General features: G+C 33.1%; 1 protein-coding gene across 12 annotated transcripts in view; it reads left to right on the top strand.

The window, feature by feature from the left end:
* The window catches only part of SCN2A (sodium voltage-gated channel alpha subunit 2), a 181,593-nt gene that overhangs the window by 142,569 nt on the left and 17,712 nt on the right, over nt 1-21,312 (top strand). For all 12 annotated transcript variants that reach the window (XM_004464382.4, XM_071216339.1, XM_058300720.1 and 9 more), the window contains 4 exons: nt 10,695-10,815; nt 14,574-14,728; nt 16,103-16,276; nt 20,102-20,224. In XM_004464382.4, coding sequence (XP_004464439.1) covers nt 10,695-10,815; nt 14,574-14,728; nt 16,103-16,276; nt 20,102-20,224 — 573 coding nt within the window. The remainder of the gene's footprint in view (nt 1-10,694; nt 10,816-14,573; nt 14,729-16,102; nt 16,277-20,101; nt 20,225-21,312) is intronic.

Below are 21,312 nucleotides of genomic sequence, written 5' to 3'. Positions count from 1 at the left end.
AGAAAACTGATTGATGGGAGAATAGTTGTACCTTTCAACTTGTTACATTCTTGGCTTTTATGAAATAATTCATAAAAGGTGATCTAAGTTAGTTTACACAGATATATTTATTCACAGAAAATCTGATTAGGATCTTGGCTTGATATTACATATAGTTTCATGCTTTCTTAATTAATGTTTTTAAGGAAAAGAAAGTATTGATGAGGAATTGCCCTAAAAAATATTTTTAACCTTACTGTTGGATATATTCATTTACCTGTGCATGCTGTTTAAACCAGTTTATAGTATGTAAAATTTTGAATTTACCAATTATAGTATGAGTCTTGGTAATTTAAAGTATTCTTTGATTTACAAGAGGAGTATACAACAGATTTTGCTTTGGATGCATTTATATGTTAATAAGTACAGAGTTAGGGATATGGAAAAGAAGGAATTAAAAACTTAATGTTTAGTTTTTAACTGTACAAAAATGAAGACAGCAGTTCCAGTGATCAATGTTTCACACACCAAAAAAGACATAAACAAAGATTCTCCCTTTCCCACCGCTTGAACTGATTGGCAGGGAAGATAAAGTTCTCATTACTTTCATTAAAATAAAATAAAATAAAATAAGATGATTCATGGAATTTAGGAGAGTGAAGGATAAAATTTAAGTACCATGACAAAGACATGATAACATGATTGGGGACTATTTGACAAAATTATTAGGAAAAATATATTTCTAAGAAGAAAACTTTATTTTAGTCAGTACTCCTATGTTTATTGTATAATATTAGAAAAATATGCTATTTTCCATTCTTTCTGATATATAGGGTTGATAGTATTGCTAATTCAGTGTATGATTAGATAGAAGTAGATTTAAGCATGATATTCCGTGAAACTTTAAATATAGATGATAATATAAACTAAGATATAAATAATAGGGTCATAGCTACTTATTTCACAAAATTAGTTTCACAAAATAACTGATGAGATTCAACAGGAAAGTAATAAAACCTTATAGGCTGGGACAAAGCACTACTGAAATTAATTGAAAACTTTTTGCTAACTAGACTGTTATTTTTTCCCCCCCATTTTCTGTTTGGCTTTCCCCTTTAGACTGTTATTTTAAATGGAATATCTCAAGGTTGGGTTAATAAAGAATTGTATAGGCATAGTTGGTTGGGCTATGCTGAGATAGTAGAGCCTAATTTCTGCTGTTGTATGTTACTCTTTTAAAAATAGAATCATTAGAATTTTAATGTATATTCCCCTTTGATTATTTTGACATTATCTTTAATAGCAGATTTTTTCTCTTATAGTAAGGAAAGTCCATTTTTGTTTTTTGTAATTATAGTTTTAGAGTGTTCTACAAACTAAGAGTGAATTATGAAAAATCAAATGCTGGAGCCATCAGCCAGTTTATGTTGAGCACCTTTTGAAATGTAGTTAACTTGATAATCTTTTTAATGTTCTGAAATGTTAAAGCCTAAGAAAGAATATGTTAAGTGTCTCTATTCTAGAAAAAAATAAAAAGGAGAATTGAGACAATTATCCAAGAATTTGAAACATTCCCACCTGAAATACCTTTTTTAGCATTTACTCTTCCGGTCATTTTTGTCTGATCATTTTCTCAATTGGTTGAATGGAATAAGGCTGATAAATACCACATGCAGAGAAGTTAGAAATGATGGGAGACTTGCTACAACTCCTTTCAAAATGATATTTAAACATTAAAGGGAAAAAATGAGATAATTTTTCACTTTTGGAAGGCCTAAATGCTTTTTTATAGGACAGTTAGCTGAATGGACCCAGAGGTTGTTTAGGTGTTTGAACTAAATTCTTGTCTGTATCTTTGCCAAAATTGAATGATTCTTTGATAGCTTTTCATAGATTTTCCAGAGTGCATCATTTAAATCCATGTCATAGTCATGTATACCTCAACTCTTATTATGTTACTCTTGAATATATTTAATGTAATTCCTTTCATACTTTGTGATTTTTGAGTGACTGACTTTTTTTAGAGTTTTTAATAATGTTGAAACCATGATTGAATGATTATTTTTCAGAGTGAAATTTAGTAGTGCAATATGGTGTCCTTCACTGCTTACCATTTTACTTCTCACAGGGGTAAAATCCAGTTGGAGCCATCAAGAATGCAACTCTGGTGTTTTTTAACCAGCCAGAGGCTCGTGCCACTACTTTTGCCCAGGTTACCCAAGCAAGTTATACAAATATAGCTATAATCCGTTTCTAAATAAATTTTGACTGGCCTGCATGTTACTCAGCTATATCCCTTGCCCATCCATTGGCAGTAAAATAGAAACATGCACAGCTGCTCTTATGCTGAGTCATACAAAGCATGGTCAGGCAAGTCTGACAACCCTAACATTTTTTTTAAATTACTTAGCTGCTAATTTTCTTACATAGATTTTAATAGAAGTTATAGTCAATGGGAAGAAAATGCATGCCTTTATAGATTATTTAATTTCCATTTAGTTTACAGAGTTTTAACATGCTAAGGGCCTAAAGGAGAAATATAGGTGCTCTTTGAGAAACTCTTGCAGAAAAGCTTTCCTGCCCCACCTTATTTTTTTTTTTAATATAAAGTTCCAATGAATGGAATATGATGGTAATTTTTTTCATTTAGTGTCATATTAAATTTTCTGAAGGATAATCTGCAAATTGAAGTAATCCCTTATTCATAAATAAACTTCCTAAAGAATGTTTTAATGTGATAATAATGTAAATGAATTGGAATGTTTATATTTCAGTTGCTAGCAGCATGGGCACAATTTTTATCTGCTTTATTTTAGGGAAAATAGCATAGTTTTATTTAGCAATCATCCAAAAGTATTTTACATTTAGAATAGAGATTCCCTTAGAGATCCCCAAAATTCCTAAGACTGAAATAAAAGGAAATAAATGTCTTTTGTACACCAAAAAAAAAAAAAAAAGTGTAAAGTAGACTTATAGATGATAGGTTCATTCTATCATCCAGTCAGATCCAGATTCCACCTTATTCATCCTACAAGCCCCTCTGTCCTTTTTTTCTCTCCTCTTTTTCATTTCATCCAGACCTACTGATAAACTTTCTCCTGAAGAATATTATTAAAATATACCATACAATGCAGACTCATATAGGAAAAGAATCATTGTGGGCATTTGCTCCTTGTGATTTTAAAATGAATGGTGCCCCCTTATTATGTGACTATGGCATTATGCAGTTTCTTCTCCATCTGTTATTAAAAATATTGAAGAAAAAAAAAACACCTTCATATAAGCATATTTGGCTCCTTGGAAGGAGCGATGATCATGCCATTCCTGGAACATCCTTGGAACAGGATGTTCCATACATTGGAACAAAATATTCAATCACTGGTGCTCTTGATTCATGAAAGTTAATGTTTTATGTATTGAGGAATGGTGTTATATAAAATGAGATCCAAGATATATGATTGCTCATACATAAATATACATACACATTTACCCAGGAGCTAGAGGTAATTATTTTTTCCCAAGTATGTATTAATTTTTCAGAAAAGCATGAGATTTTGGCTCTTTAGGATAATGGCTTTTTCTCCAGCTTCTTGGAAAGAGGCAAGGTTTCTTTATTCTCTGAACCCCCCATCTTCCCAAGTTTCTGCATAGAAAGGTTTATGAAGGAAAGTGACAGGCATATTTAGCAGGAGTAAGTGTGATAGAACACAAATGAAGCCAAGAGCCAGTTCAAATTTATTTTCTTAGTTCTCAACACTTACATTATTAGTTTCCAATTTCCCTGATTACATCTCTGATCTTGCCTCAGGAAACACTGTCCACACCCTGAAAGAATATAAAAAGTTCCAAAGCAGGGGAATGAGACAAACAAAGATGTATAGGGATGGTTTGAGTAAGCAAAGTGGGATGGGTTCAATAGGAACATACTTGTATTAGGGTTCTCCAGAGGATCAGAACCAATAAGGGTATAGATATTGAGATTTAGTATGGGAATTTTGTGGGGAATGGCAAGTCCAAAGACAAGCCACAAGTTGGGAACTTGATGGAAGTGACAGTGAATTCCCCCAGAGAAGCTAGCTGTGTGAAGTTGAGATAGAAATTCTTCTTTCTGACTGCCAAAATCCTCAGTTCTCCTTTAAAACTTCCAACTGATTGGATGAGGAGACTCCTCTCATTGCTGAAAGGCAGCATCTTTTGTTGATTGTAGATGTAATCTGTCATAGAAGCAATCAAGTGACTAATGATTTACATCCATCTCCACACAGTAACAATCAGTCTAGTGCTTTCTTGACCAAACAACTGAGCCAAGTTGACACATGAAATTAACCATCACATGATCTGTATTAGTCAGCCAAAGGGGTACTGATGCAAAGTACCGGAAATCTGTTGGTTGTTATAAAGGGTATTCATATGAGCTAAAAGCTTACAGTTACAAGGCCCTAAACAGTCCAACTCAAGGTTGCTTTCTCACTAAAGTCAATTGCCATGCGTTGAAGCAAGATGGTTGCTGACCTCTGCCTGGTCTCTCCTTCCTGGGCTACCTCTTCCTCTTGAGGCTCTGTGGGTCCAGTTTCTTCCCATTCTCAGTTGTAGGCTGGCATAGGACTTGTCTCCCAGGATTTCCTCTCTCTCTTGGAATAGGGCTCATATCTTTACAGGCTTTCTATATCAGCTGCAAACTATCAGGCAAATGACTCATCTCTCCCTGGGGCCCCAAGATCAAAAATTACAGAACTCTCTCTCTCTTTCCACATGTCTTCTTGAGTGAGTGTCCATTTATATCTGCCCACCAAGGGGGCAGGGACTCAACCTGAGCTAGACCTTACCGATGTGGTCGAATCAAAGCCCTAATCTTAACAGGTAATTTAATCAAAAACCTCTCAGCTGAATCTAATACAATCAGAGTGTATCATACCAAGAGGAATAGATTAGTTTACAATATAATCTTTCTTTTTTGGGGGATTCACAAAAATAATCTCAAACTGTCAACATCATCTATGATTTTTATCCTGGATAATGTGTAGTTCTAATGGGAAAGTTTTCCAGTAGAATAATGATTAATGGGGAAAAGGGCTCTAAATATCCTAGTGGAAGAAAAAAATGGGCCAAACATGTATCTTTGTGACACAGGCAATCTACCAAGGAGTAGACCAGTATGACTTAATGCTTCCTTTTGTCATCCACAGAAAGAGATTTAAGATCCCTGTGATATATTGTTTAGAAAATTTTATAATTAATTTAGTTATTATAAAAACTAAAATGATTCTTCTGGTTGATATATTATAATGACAATGGTACTTTTGATTTTGCCATCTTTCTAATTAAGAAAACACCAACAGTTTCTTTTTAGTATTACTGTGTCACTTTGTGTTTAAAGCCTATTCCAAAGAAAGGAACATGACTTCCATTGTTTCCAGTGTTCAAATTTTAAATATAAAATGACCTAGCACTTCTTAAGCACAGATTAATAATAGGATCCAAGTGGAACAAAGGATTAGCATTCTTGGAGACCAAAATAGATAGATTTGAAATATTTTATTTAGTCTCTTTTGAAGTTATCACATTTTTATCCCAATTTGTTTCAGACTATACCTCTTTTATCCCAGATCATATACATTCCTTACAAATTACATTTTCTTAAAATGTATCTTAACTTCATAATGGTAAACAAGTGTGCCTATAAAAAGTATGGAAACAAATATTAGGAAATTATTTTTCTCTTCTTTTTTCTTTTGTGATATTTTTATAAAAATTTATTTTCTGAAAGCACTGTTTTTTTACACATTGATGTTTAATAGTAATTTTTCAGTGAGTGTTTAAAAATCCCAAATGAAATATTGTATGCCTTGATGTTTATTTATTAGATTGTTAGGCAAAATATGATTCTGCTCTGCTTAACTCATCGCCTATAATTATCCAGCATTTCAGAAGAATACCAGCAAATATTAAATGGGAGGAGCACTGTAATATGAAGTTTCCATCAAAAAAATTCAACTAATATTTCTACCGGGGGCGGGGGGATAAACAGTTACCAATGCTGTTCACAGCAAATAACAATTGCCCATTCCTGTTTGGTCTCTTTAATATTCTGACATTGGAGCACATCCTTATTTTGTTAAAGTTTAACTTGGCAAGGGCTGCTGTAACAATATTTTCAGCCCATTTGTGCCCTGGTAAATAAGCACATGTAATAAAAAAAGAATCTAGACATTCAAATTTTACTTAAGGGAAGTATAGAGCTTGTCAAATTGGGTTCTATTTCTAAATTATTTGACATTTCAGTCTCTTACTCATATGGCATTTTGCAGTGAATGATTCTTAGATTAGAGCATTTGCAAGTATCTTTTATTTGAAAATTCTTCTTAAAGTGCATTAGTGTGAATAGTTCCATATAATGATATATATTAGACAGTTTCTAATTGGTGAATTTGCCCTGCAGTTGGGATTGATTGTAATTATGACTATACATGAAGCTGAAGATGTTTATATTGTTAATTTGATTCATTTGATTTTTAATGGGCCCTTCATACATTTTAACATTTTTAGTCAATGTTATTTTATAATGCTGTGTTATTTGCCTCTTATGTGATTTTAGAAAGTAGAATTGATTTTACAAGGAAAAGCTTTATAGATCAGAATTTTTTGCCTAGGTCTCAGGATTATTATTAAAAGGAAACTTTTGCTCATGAACTATCACAATGTGTATTTAGCTCTACTCTACATTAATATTTATAGGGATTATTAATGTACCTTGAATTAATACTGAAGCTCACCATCATGAAGCATGGAGATCAAAAATATCACAAGCACTATCTTGAACCTACAATGTTTAATTATATATCCACTCTATTAAATGCTTTAAAATTGATAACGACTGGATTTACTTCTGAATTATCAAAGAAATTCTCTAGAGAATCCTGACAGAATGTGGTACAGAAGACTAGAGGCTAGCTACTAACTCACTATGACTTTTGACAAGATGCTTCCCTAAAGTAGACTCTGTATTTGTAGATGTTTGAGGATTAATGTACAGCTTAACTTCTTTATTTGTAAACCAAGTCCCTGAAGTGTAATATTCAAGTACTACCTTAAGACTGGTAGATCCTGTGCTTTTCCACTTCATGGGGAAGAATGAAGAGGAATGAAACTGTTTCTCCTTAAAGAGGTCCAATATCCATTGGGCCTATAGATTCCTATACATGGAATGGAAGGAGGAAAAACACAGTCAAAATTATTCAGCAATAGTTGTCCTGCCTCTAGAGTTAAACTACTGTTTACTCCACAGATGCAAATAATTAAGAGCCTGGTTTTGAAGCAGCACACTCCTGATTTTAGGAGTTGTTGGTTATTGCTTATATAGGTCAGAATCTTGAAAGATTTGTGTTACTCTGCTCCTAAAAGAGACTACTGTTTGAATTCCCTTGAATGTGAAAGTAAGTAGTAGCTAAGGTATTAGAAATAGCTAATGGTGAAATTAAAGAATCCATGCATTGGTCATTCATTCATTTACTCAATACACATTATTAAACACAAACCTTGGTGAGAGATGATGGGAATATATTATATTTGCTTCAAAAAGTTAAGTTTAGTGAGATACATCTTCTAGAGACACAAAACACAATTTTGAAAAAGTAATAGCCTGACCTTTAAATGGATATTTAGCTCCAAGAAAAAGGTATCTATTAATTCTATATTAGTTCTAAGACACTGTACTAAATAAAAGTCAACAATGCTCATTTTCTTATTTTTAATATGATTTAAATAAGAGACAGTACAGGAATGCCTTTTATAAGTAGCATTTCCAGAGATAAGACTTAAAAAACAATTTTAAAAAAACCTAGGTGATTCTTTCTCATTTTTAGCCAAGCATGACAAACTCTAGTTGACATTCTCTAATTTTAATCTTTGGTCAGACCAGTTGGTGACTTGTTACATTTGAATAATCCATTGAAAACAAACTATTTGCCTATTCATTCATTCATTCATTCATTCATTCATTCATTCATCCAATATTTAATGTTACATGAAAACATGTTGGGAATTTAGAGTCTGTTCCTAGTATTAGAATTAGTAATTAGTATTAGTAATACAACATAGAACTCTATGTTGTATTATTCATAGAGCCTAGAATTTATGGTCTCTGCCTCGAAAGAGTTTTTAAGCATATTAGGGAGACAAGAATTAATATGACTGAAACAGTTTGCCCCACACAAACGCATGCCTTATCAAAGGTCAAAATGTATGATAAGAGTTAGGAACAGCCTGAGGTATTTATTGTGGGGTGACAGTCGGGTGGGAAAATTAGAAGTTCAGATTTTTTACAGAGGCTTTAATGAAAGAAAGGAAGGCTGATTTTTGCAAAAGATAGACAGTGAAGAAGTGAGTCACTACTCAGGTCTTCTCAAATTCAAAGTCTTAGCAATCCAACTACTTGGCTGTAGAAGTAATAGTTGATATTACAGGGATCATCTGAATATTTTAAACCAAGAATCTCTGGAATATATTGTCTGGTGACTTCTCCCAATTACTGTCAAGGCCTGGACTTCATTCAGTTATGAAATACTTTATTTTTTCATTCATTTTTAAAATATTATTTATTGAGTACCTCCGATGTACCCAGCACTGATCTAGGCTCTGAAACAGTCATTCTCCAATGCCAGCCTCAGCATGTGGAGCACCCTGAATATGGAGCCTCATTTTCCCCACCCTCAGTTTCCCCCATTCTGTGTTTGCAGTGGGATACTTTTTCCTAAAAGTTATGTTTTTCATTTCTTCCTGTGGGCTCTCTGTAGTTCATCAGAGTTAACTAAGCTTCAGTTTTTCTGATTCTCTATATCATGTTCCAACATCTTGCAAACAACAAGGTCCGTAATTTCAGGTCCCTACCATGTAAGAGCATCATGTGAATTTGATGGATTGGAATGATAGGGAATTTTAGTCATTTCTTCATCAATTTTATGCAAGTAAAATAGAACTATACTTATCTAAGAAAGTCTAACCCAAAGACAAAGAACAGGAAATTAGGAAATGTCTGAAAAATTAGAATATTTGTAGTAAATCTTTGCTATTTCACCTTAGAACAAAATATAGTAAAATTTTAAAGAGAATATTATGATTGTCTGTCTAGGATTGTAGTATATCTGATGAATAGAAAAATAAATCAACAACCCTCAAGCACCTTATAATATATACTCTTTGATTTAACAATTTTGGACATATTAAAAAATAATCCTAAAACTGGTTTGAACAAATCCAATGGATGTGTCATGATGATGGGAACGAGTGTTGTTGGGGGGGGGGGGGAGAGGGGGGGTGGGGGGGTGGGGTTGAATGGGACCTCACATATATATTTTTAATGTAATATTATTACAAAGTCAATAAAAAATAAAAAAATTAAAAAAAAAAAAAAAAAAAAAAAAAAAAAACTGGTTTGAAGAAGGCAGAAGTATCCAATATTGATACTTCCATTACTTTGTTGTAAATTATACAAGGCAAAAGCATTTTCAGTGTCATGAATATTATATATAAATATTTTTACTTCATCAGCACCACTATGCCAAGTAAACAATTTCTGTGAAGAACATCATTTCCATAAAATAGACCAGCTTTCTAGGGAAAATTCATCTAATCCCTAGCAACTATGAGTAGAATGTTTGCAGTACTGACTATAGCATCCATTTTATAGTTCAACATACTTTAATGTGCATTTTAATCATATGCTTACCTCATCCTCTTTATAAAGTAGCTCCTAACAGCTCACCCATTTCCTAATGTTATGCATCAATAGTAATAACATTGTAACAGGTCTGAGAATGCTGTGGCCCAAACTACTCTGATTCCATGTGGCACTCACACCTGGTCCTGCACAATTCCTGCAGGATTTTAAGCTGAGGTTAAATACTGAGATCCCTTCATTTATCTTTATTCCAAGAATGACCTGGCCTGGCTAAAGTTTGTTGCATTTCAAGATTTAAAGCAATTTCTTTCTATTGTACTTTTCTTTTGATGATATTTGATTAAACCTGAAGGAAAACAAAACAACCACCACCAAAGATTCATTTCTGCCTGTACTAACAGGACAGGTAAGAGTGCCAGAGTAACAAGTAGTTTCCAAATGCACAATGAAACAAGAGTGCATTGGCCAAAGAGAATGCAAAATATCAGCTCTCGCTATAAAGCTAACAATGTGCTGCTCTTTCCAGAATTAGAAAACTATAGAAGATATTTAATAACAGCCAGTAGTATATATTTTCATGTCAATGAAAAGTGGATAAATTTAGACTGTTGCTGTTTATGTGCATTTGATCAAATCTTTTCTGCATTTGACATGAAAATACATTTGTGCAGCTTTTGTTGGTTGGGTCACAATTTTAGAATAAAACAAACTATGTCATTAACGTTTGCAAAATAATTGATAAAAGTAAGACCACAAAGGACTGTATGATTTGTAAGCTTTCTGCAGGATTTTATCTCAGAATCTCTATAAATGGGCTTAAAAATAATTTAACACCATTTTTAAAGAAAAAAAACTGTGGTATTGTATCTAATCTTGTGACCCCCCACCTCTATAGAGCCGGTTAGCATTACATTTTAAGTTATCTTAAATTACAGATCAAGGAAATGCATACAGAGGACTTGGGAGCATGCCTTAAGAATTTTTAGATTTTGGAATAAAGAAAATATTTTAAATGCTTTTCTGTGGGATTGATTTTCAGAAGCTAAATGCAACTAGCTCATCTGAAGGCAGCACGGTTGATATAGGAGCTCCCGCTGAGGGAGAGCAACCTGAGGTTGAACCTGAAGAATCTCTTGAACCTGAAGCCTGTTTTACAGAAGGTACATGAAACATTGTATAGATGGTCATTAGACTTCTCTTGCCTTCTCTTTTCTCTTCTAACATCTCCTTTGTCCTTTGTCCTTTTAATTCCTTCCTTCTTTCTTTTTCTTTCTCTCACATCTATTGAACAACTGTTTATTTACTTTTTGCTTTTTTATATCAAAACAAAAATAATTTTTAAGAGGTCATTTATTAGCATTTCTTATTTTTGAGGATCCTGTTCAACTCTAAGAAATGCTATGTAATTTTTCTGTGGCTTTCTAGACCACCAAGCAGGAAAGAAAGGTAAATTATACAAATCTCTCTTCAGCTATAGGGAAAAAAGTCAAAGAAGTTATTTATCATTTGCCATTTTGTCAAATCATAATGCATAAATAATGTGTATTAATTGATAAATGCACATTTAAAACTGTCCTTGAGCAACAATTACCTGTATCTGTAAATGTCAAATACTGTTGATTAATTCTGAATGAGAATAATAGACAATGAAAGGACAAAATATAGTATGAGTTGTATAATATATGAAAACATGTTATTGGAGTAATCACAAAGGATTTTCTGAAAATGAAATAATGTAATTTGAGGGCTAGATTTATTGTAACATTAATGCTGCTTATCAAACCACCTCAAACCTGTTCATATAATAAAAAGCATGTTTACTCACAAATTCGTGGCCAGATAGATAGTTTTGCTGGTCTTAGTTGAGCTCTATTGCATGTCTAAGGCCTCAGATGGGACAGCTGGGCTGGTGCAGCCTTGTTCAACACTTGTCTTATCCTCCTGCACACTCGTCAGGCTTTTCTCGTGGTAAAGTCAGAGGAGCAAGAAAGGAAGCCTAAACACTCAGGACTTGTCAAGGCTCCACTTGGGTCAAGTTTGCTCCTGTCCTATTCACCAAAGCAAAGTCACCAATCCAGGCTTAGTGTGAGAGCACTCCTGATGATACAAGGAGGCATTCAAAATTTAGTCCAATACCACAGGGTATGAAATTATTTTCACTTCTTATGTGAGTCACTATTGTAAGTATGGAAATGTTTCTTTAAAATCCCAGAAATTGCTTTTTTTTAAACTGTTTTTTAATTAAGAGCTATTCAGTAATTCTTACTCTGTCTTAGCCCCAAATTCAATACCAATAGTAATTGCTTAAATAAAAATTTTAATTTTAATAATAATAACGGCCTCAAATTGTTGCTATTAATGCTATTTGATTACAACTAATTATAGAAATGCTTAATTTGAGTGATACGTGTTTATACTAAGAACATTAAAGTGGTTTTAACTTAAGGTTTAAGCTTTTAAAAATATATTATTCAAATGTTAGAAAGCACAACTGATGCCCATAGAGTCTTTCACACTTATTAAGGAAGATTATGGTGCATATAACTATTAATTTTGGACTTAAATGCACTGTTGAAAATATATATATTCATATTAAATGTCAATTTTTAAAATAACTTTGGAGGGAGAGTTATTTATTCAGCACTAGTAAATTTTGGGGAAGCCACTTCATATTTCCTTTAAATTTTCTGTATACATTTCAGCACAGTTAACTGATTATGAAAAATCTCCACAAAATATTCAAGGAGTATATCACAAAAGTAAACTTCTGTGTTATTAGTTATTATTCCTTTCCTTACAAATTATTTAGGATCAAAATATATGCTTAATAATAATTATAGTACTATCAAATTTTTATTTCTTTTAGTGTTTAAAAAATTATTATATACTATCACCAACATAACATTATAGAAAATAATCACAAATAATACACAGATACTCAAACCAGCTTTAGCAATATGAGTATTCATGCCCTATTTGCTTCAGACTTTTTATTTAAAAATAAAACAGATGCAGATAGGTCCTTTTTGTACCCTTTCTTTATCCCATTCCCTCCCCTCTTTCCCATAGGTAAACCACTATCTTGAATGTGGCATTTAACATTCCCACTAACATTTGTCTTCTTTTTTTTTTTAAGATTTATTTCTCTCCCCTTCCCCCTCCACCCGTTGTCTGCTTTCTATGCCCATTTGCTATATGTTCTTCTGCATCAGTTTGCATTATCAGGCAGCACTGGGAAACTGCATGTCTTTTGTGTTGCGTCATCTTGCTGAGTCAGCTCTCTGTGTGTGTAGTACCACTGCTGGGTAGGATGCACTTTTCTCATGTGAGGCATCTCTCCTTGCGGGGAGCACTCCTTGCGCATGGGACACCCCTATGCAGGGGCACCCCTGCATGGCAGGGCACTCCTTGCACGCAGCAGCATTTTGTGTCGGCCAGCTTACCACACCAGTCAGGAGGCCCTGGGAATCCAACTCTGGACCCTCCATATGGTAGGCGGATGCTCTATCAATTGAGCCATGTCCACTTCCCTGTCTTTTTTTTGTTAAACTGAGTCTTAACCTCTCATGTACTCCTTGGGGAAAATAAAACTAAATTCAGTTCCAATGAATTCATTGCATGAATATTTTCAGGTCATGTAATTCTTGATCCTTTAGGAAGAAATGTGAAAAAGATCTTGCTCTCAAAGGAGCAACAAATATAACGCAAATCTTTTAAAATGAGAAATTAATAACATTTAATAGCATTTTGTTACATTTTATGAAACAAAGGCTATAATCTGTCTGTTTGACATAATAGAGAAGCTTATGAGTAGAATATTATCCTCCTGCAGGATGAGATTTCCATTTTTCTGTACACTAAACAACTTCTGTGATGGTTAAAACTCTGAATCTCATTGACTCCTCTATGTCCCACACTCTGTCCCTCCATATCCTATGTGCTGCCAGGTCCTGTCAATTCGCCCTGAGCTGTATCTTTTAAAACCTGGCCACTGTGACCACTACTACCCTTGCTCTCACTTTCTTTAATGCCCCAAATGCAAAACCAATAGTAATTGCTTAAGTAAAGTTTTTATTTTTAATAATATCATTCTTACACATACTTCAAGATCTAGCTCTGAATCTTTTACCTCCAAAAGGCTCAATAGCCAAAATTAATTTCTATGATAAGCTTTCATAATATTTTATTTTTCTTGTGATAATTGTTGCTTTTATAACTATAGATTTTTGTGGAGAAATGTCTCCTCTAAATGCACATTCTTTCAGGACAAAGCCCTTATTTTACACATTATAATATAATTTGTCCAGTACAATTCCTCAAATGCAGTAAGTATTCAGTAAGTATTTGTTGAAGATCCTTTGACCTAGTAGTCCACAACTAACAAAAAGATGTTCTGGTAATAGCCAGGATAAAAGCAACATAAATATTCAATAATTGTGGAATAGTCATATAAATTCTGGTCAAATCTGTTGATCCTACTTAGAGAAATATTATGAAACCTTTCAAAACTCTATTTACTTGTAATAAAATGGTGAATGTTTATGTCAGTAAGTATACTAATCAGAATTTGAGTCTATTTAATGTATGAGTGAATTCACACCCATCAAATAAGGATAGAATGGGAATATCAACTTTTGTGATAATTTTGTATTTTATTTTTCTTTCTACTTTTTTCTATTTTTTCTATAATATATCCTTATAATGTAATAAAAGCCATTTTAACAGTCCCTAAAAGTCAAAGTAAGTATCTATTATATGAATAATTTTTTAAATGAGTGATTTTAATTTCCATAATCGGAAATTATCTTAATATATAAAGTTATGTATAGTATTAATATATTGGGGAATAACATAGGTGAATCTCCCACCAACACAAATAATATGCCAAGTAATGATTTTTTTCTCTCACGTATTTTAGACTGTGTGCGGAAATTCAAGTGTTGTCAGATAAGTATAGAAGAAGGCAAAGGGAAACTCTGGTGGAACCTCAGAAAAACGTGCTATAAGATAGTGGAGCACAATTGGTTTGAAACCTTCATTGTCTTCATGATTCTTCTAAGCAGTGGGGCGCTGGTAAGTGATGTGTGGACAACTCTTACCTGAACCCCTTAACTTTTCCTCTCAATGAACCTCATATTACTCCTTTGTAAAAGAAGGTGTTTATGAGAATGAGAGACAATATATAAGATACCTTTGGCACCCTATGCTCAATAAATAGCAACTTTTATTAAGCTAATCAGATCGACTAAAATTCAGATCAGTGTGATTTCTTGTAATATTTCTATAGTCAGTCAAAATAGCTCCTATTAATAATAATTACACATATGTGATATGGGATTATCAGCTAAATTTCAAACTGCTTGACATCAGCTCCATGCTGCGGGGAACTCATCTGTCTTGTTTATGCTGATTTGCTAGTGCCAACCACAGTGAATGGCAAACAGTAGGCACTTAATAAGTGTCTGTTAACTTTATTCCTGACTGGTAGCAAAGTAAAAGCATTACAGGCTTCATTTATATCTGATTATATAACTTCATTTATAACTTTCGAATGGTCAATTCAGTCAAAATACCGATTATTATAAGGAAAATATACAAATACTGTTATGTTTTCTTCCATACTTTTAGTCACTCAGGCATTTGGTGAGTCAATTTCACGCAGAAGCTTCTCAGCACTCCTCTGATTTGACTAAGAATTCTGCACACTGCCATATACTTAGTCCAGAGAAGGTTAGCCAGCAATATGTTTTCATGCCAAGTAGAGAAGAAACTGCGAAATCTTATCAGTGACTAGTGCCCTAGCTGTAGTTACTATTGGTTCTTAATTAAACCCAGACAAGACTCACCAAAGTACACCACCATGCTTGCACAGTGGCTGGTTCCTGATAGGCTTCTAGCTTCAGCTACAAGCTGAGCAAAACAGTCTTGTAGTGTAAAGCCCTGGTCCCAAGACCAGAGTCCCCTTCTCTTTGGAAAAGAAACTTTTCCTTTCTCGTTGCACCAGGTTACCCTTACAGTTTTGAGAGAGAGAGAGAGAGAGAGAGAGAGAGAGAGAATACTTTCCTTAGACTAAGGGACTTATTTGCCTTATATTGCATTACTAGGAGGGTACATTCCTGTGACTCTACACTGAACCTAGCAAATTTGTACCCAGAAGACTCTCTATCTCTCCTGCTCTAGAGAGAAGTAACAGCACCTTCTCAAAATTTTAAGCTCTACTGGAGTACCTAATACTGACATTTAAAGAATTATTCAAATTATTCAAATTATTGAAATGCCTTGCCAAAACTCATTTATAAACAGATAAATAATAATTAAAATGCAGCTATGGGAAATAATAAGCCTTCCAGCCTTCCAGGACGTTATAAGCATTTTGCATCATATATTTTTTTCAAATAAGGTTATGTTTATGGCAATGAAATTCCATCAAATTTTTTCCATTTACAGGCCTTTGAAGATATATATATTGAGCAGCGAAAAACCATTAAGACTATGTTGGAATATGCTGACAAGGTTTTCACTTATATATTCATTCTGGAAATGCTTCTAAAATGGGTTGCATATGGTTTTCAAATGTATTTTACCAATGCCTGGTGCTGGCTAGACTTCCTGATTGTTGATGTGAGTATTCTGCAGTTTCTTGATTCGTTCCATTGGCATTTGGTGATACTATCTGCAAGGCCTAGCACAGTGCCTGGCAGATAGTAGATACTTAGTAAATATTGTATAGGCCCAAATATCAATGATGTTTCCCATTTTCTCAATAAGAAGATGCCAAGTATATTTTGCCAATTTAAATATGTACACTTTATGGATGAAATTGTCAAATGACACCTTATTATATTTATTAATTTAGTTTCAAATTAATAGTCAATATTCCTCCCAAATTATGCAAAATAATACATTAATTTAGAAGTTTTGTTTTTTCCCACTCTCTCACATCACAAAATAACTATATAATTCTTCACAGTCATTTTTGACAGTATCTTTGTCATTACTAGAGTCTTTTGAGAAGTATTTATAACGCTGATGGATTAATTATGAGGAAATTTGAAAGTCCAAAAATCAATTGGTTATGAACCAATTTCTTAAAGGCTTTATGAAACTACATCGGTGTTTAAAATATAGGAAGATGGAAGACCGAAAAATAAGAGACTTTTAAAACTATCAAATAGGAAGTTGATCCCTGTTTTCTGAGGGTAAATTTGGGGGGATAGCTCACCTTATAGTTATTCATATAAGATACTAACTCAGTCTAAAATCCAGAAATGATTTGTATTTACCTTAGGAAATTTACTCCTTAAATGACTTCTAGATTAATATTCCATTCGGAATGGATATTAAGGAACTTAAAAATGTTTTGTCTAGCAAAGACTTAGAAAGCCGTAGGGATGGAGGGGGGCTGATGCCCACAAACAACACAGTGGAGGGGGACACTGGAATTTGTAGAAACTCATAGTGCATTCAATGGTGCATTTTAAAAAGACAATATTTTGTTGGTTTGTAATAATTTCTTAGCAATTAATTATACATTTAACTTGAAATATTTTGATATGTGAGTTTTACATATCATGCTAGCAAAAATCAGAGACCACTCTCAATGAGAAAATTACTCTTTACAGTTTCAAGTGACCAAAAAAGAATATAAAACTCAAATTTTAATTCAATATGAGTTTCTAATCACCAAAGGGAGGTCAGAAATCTATGAGATAGAGAAAGTTCTCTATGAGCTTATGTAAAAGAGGGGAAAAAATCATATATTGCCTGATTTGACTAAAGCAAATAGAATGAATTTACTATTAAATGTAACATATAAAGTCTGCATTTAGAATTACATTAAAATTACAGTAAAACCACGGACAGTAAAATAAGACAATAAATAATACTTTAAAATGCTTATTTTTGGACATTATAAACAATGGAACAATACACCAAAATTCTAACCATTCTTTTATTTGTATAATTAGATTATACAAACTTCTTCTTTTCTCTGTATGTGGTTATGAGATTTTGGTAAATTTTTAATTAAAATATCAGTTATTACATAGTTAATCAAATAAATGGTTTCATACATCTATTTCTGATTTAAATGATGAAAAATCAGTAGCAGCTTAGCTCTGGTGCTGTGAATAACTAGTCTAGTTGACACAAATATATAAAAAATATAAGGGAGGAACCCATTAGAAGAGAGTATCATCCAAGTGGTAAAGGAAGGAAACAAAGAGTTTAGGGAAATAAAACACATTCCAGATCAAATTGTTAATTTCTAAAGTTACTCTTGAAGGTTCATATAAAAGCTAAATGAAAAGGCCATATCCCAGACATTCAACACACTGGAACCAAAGGCAAGAGGCTAGAGAATTTGTTAACTAAATGGAAATGCTCAGAGCACATTTAAAAAGAAATGGTAAGATAAGGAATACAGTTGGTAGTAATATCTTGACAATGCTCTTGCATAGTTTGTAACAAACGTTTCACACCAATACAAAGAGTTGGTGGAGGGATAATGTATGAGACCCCTGTGTGATATTATGTATATTTATTTTGTAAGTTCTCAATCTTTACTACACACTTATTGTTTATGTGTGTTCATGTATGAATGATATAAAAGAAAATGATATAAAAATAAAAAAATAAAAATAAATATCTGACATTTACTGTATCTATTAAAAATAAAGGCATTAACACAACTGAAATACAAAAAATGTTTTAAATCTAGTAGTCCTACAACTATCACTCATATTTCTTAATGTGCCATGATATTCAACTTCTAAAATTTAAGGAAACTGTTATGGTAGTATATTAAAATAATCAATATGTTGCTTTAAAGCAAATATATTTACTAAAAATCTACTTTGTTAAGGAAGATACAAATATGAATAAGTCATATGTCACTCAAGAAGTAGAGTGAAATTCGGTAGGTAGCCATGTGACTATTAGAATAAAAAGGGATTTTAGGTACCAAAAGGCCAGTTAGGAGATGGCTGCAGTGCTCCAGGAAAAGAAAAGGCCTAAATGTATCTCCATTTCACATTTGGCTACACAAACCCTTAACAATGGGTATTTTACTATCTCTTCTAATTAGCCAATAAATACTGCTCCTGTTCAGAATTTTTTTCTTATGGCTGATTTCTGTTTTTCATCTTTTAATTTATGCCTGTCTCTTTTTGGTTCTGTTGTCAGAGAAAGAAAAATATTACAGGCCCTCACATCTTATGAACAGGAAATCTACAGAATTCATAATAATTCAGTAACCTTATATTTTTAATTATCTATGAAGAGGGGATTTACAAAGCCTAAAAGTTTAGATTTTAAGGAAATACGTAAGCCACTCAAGATAAATTTTTATAGCTCAATATTTTTCCAAACAATTTCAACAAGTAAGAAAACTTACTGGCTTTGTCATTCTTAAATTCTATAATTGGTCCTGCTAACTTCTCTTCTAGTCATCATCCAGATTATTTCTACATATTGGAAAATTATAAAACTACATTTAAAAGTAATTCAGCAGCTATAACAATTCACATTGCATGTGCATAATTAGTTTGAATAAACCAAGTTTTGTTCTTAACAATTTCTATGAGCTTTACTTATATTTCTTTAAAAATATAATTTTCAAGTGGCCAATAACCCTACTCTTAAAAGATATACTATACATCTATTTTTGTTTGTCTGATTTTGAAATTCAGGTGAACATTACGAGAAAATACCGTCTCTTAACTTATATCGTTTTAATGAGTTTCCTATATATTTTTAAAGGAAATCAGACATTTCATGCTGTCTGTAACAATTTTTCTTTTCCTTTTAGCTGAGACTTCAGAAGTTTTATCAGTTACATTAGTCATCTGTAAGAGTGACTAAGGAAAACATCGTTCTGGCAATTTCTAATAATTATGCTAATATCTCAACGTTCCTTTTTTGTTAGCACACTTTTTCGTTTGTCCTAATTAATGATGTTATGCCTCTCACAGTGAACTTTGCAGACCTCTCAATGTGTTCCTGTTCAGGTTCTCCAGTGGTTTTCATGGTTTCTTGCAAACCAAGTTCTAATTTCTCTTTCAGGTGCTAAACAGTGTGAGAAAGGACAGTTTTAGAGCTCTGCAGAGGAAGAGTGCATTTTTGTGTCATTTTTCTAGCTTTACTTTTCATTTATTTTTTTCCTGAAATTTTAGAATCTTGAAGAGAACATGCATTGTTTTTTCAGTTCTCAAAGTGTGGTACTTTTATCAGCATCATTGACTTCATTTGTTAGAAATGCAAATTTTCAGTCCCGCCCAAACCTATTGAATCAGATTCTGCCGGCTATCTGTGGGTTTAGCAAGCCTTCCGGGTGATTCTGATGTTCATTGAAGTTGGAGAACTACTGGTTTATTGCATGGAGTAGGGTTAAAAACTGTAGACATTTTTGCCCATAAATAAGAAAATTGCCTTGCTTTTTCTATATAGGTCTCATTGGTTAGCTTAACTGCAAATGCCTTGGGTTACTCAGAACTTGGTGCCATCAAATCTCTCAGGACACTAAGAGCTCTGAGGCCGCTGAGAGCCTTATCCAGGTTTGAAGGAATGAGGGTAAGTAAGCCTGAATACTTTAGAATTTGTTGGAAAGATAGTTGGGAACAGATTTATACTGATACTTTGTACCTTAGAAATGACAAATCAATGGAAAATTTGTGTTTTCTACATTTATTTTAATGTGGTCAACCTGTCAATAACAATTATCAGATGTCCATAATACGTGGCCCTGTTAGAGGGACAGAATACAATGCTTGAGTAACTGATTCTAATTAAGTAGATTTTCACTTGGTGGGAAATCTCTATCATGTTGTGTAGACTGTGGATCTGAATCAAGAATTGTTATGTTCATTCCATGTATAAATATGCAGGAAATCCCACTCACTGTAATTTAAAACTTCCAAACCATTCCTCATCATTTCTTCACTCTCTGTATAATATGTTTTGAGCCTTTTTCAAGTCTGAATCTAGCTTTCGAATTCAGGCTGACCAAGCTAGAAAGTAGGTCAACTGTGGAAATCTAACAATCATTTTAAAAGGTGGCACAAAGAAACGGAGAAATTTATACTGATGTCTTTTATCCCCTGGGGCACAAAATCTGAAATCACATGCCTCCACCACCAAGGAAATTAAGATGCCCTATCTCAATGGCTTTAGCTATTCAAAAGGGAACTTTGGAAAATGATCTTTTTTGTGGTATTTGAAAATACTGGATATGCAAACAACCAGAGATGAATGTGGTGTGTGTGTGTACACACGAATATACACCTGGTTACATAGAAAGGGAATTGTTAGCTGCAAAGTTCTTTTCATTGTACTGATTTTAACTTATGATTCTTTGCTATAGTAGACTTATTAAATGAAAGATCTCAAACTTTCAGGACTAGAGTAACGGTCACATTTTCTGTATAGAATCTGTATATATAAAATGCTTAATTCCTATCTCTTCCACAGATATGACTCCCTTGGAAAGCACATATATTATTTCTTTGTTATCTAGCATTTTTTTTTAATGGAATTTTACTAACCGGTACTTCCTCACATTCACATGGTCTAGTGTTCATTTTGGGGAACTTAAATATGACACGTCAGATCTAGAAGTACCTCTGAAGTATCAAGAATCATGTAAATTCTAGTAATAACAC

The sequence above is a fragment of the Dasypus novemcinctus genome, chromosome 7 (genome assembly GCF_030445035.2).
Source record: "Dasypus novemcinctus isolate mDasNov1 chromosome 7, mDasNov1.1.hap2, whole genome shotgun sequence".
Classification (NCBI taxonomy): Eukaryota; Metazoa; Chordata; class Mammalia; order Cingulata; family Dasypodidae; genus Dasypus; species Dasypus novemcinctus.
This window is presented reverse-complemented; position numbering and strand designations above follow the sequence as displayed.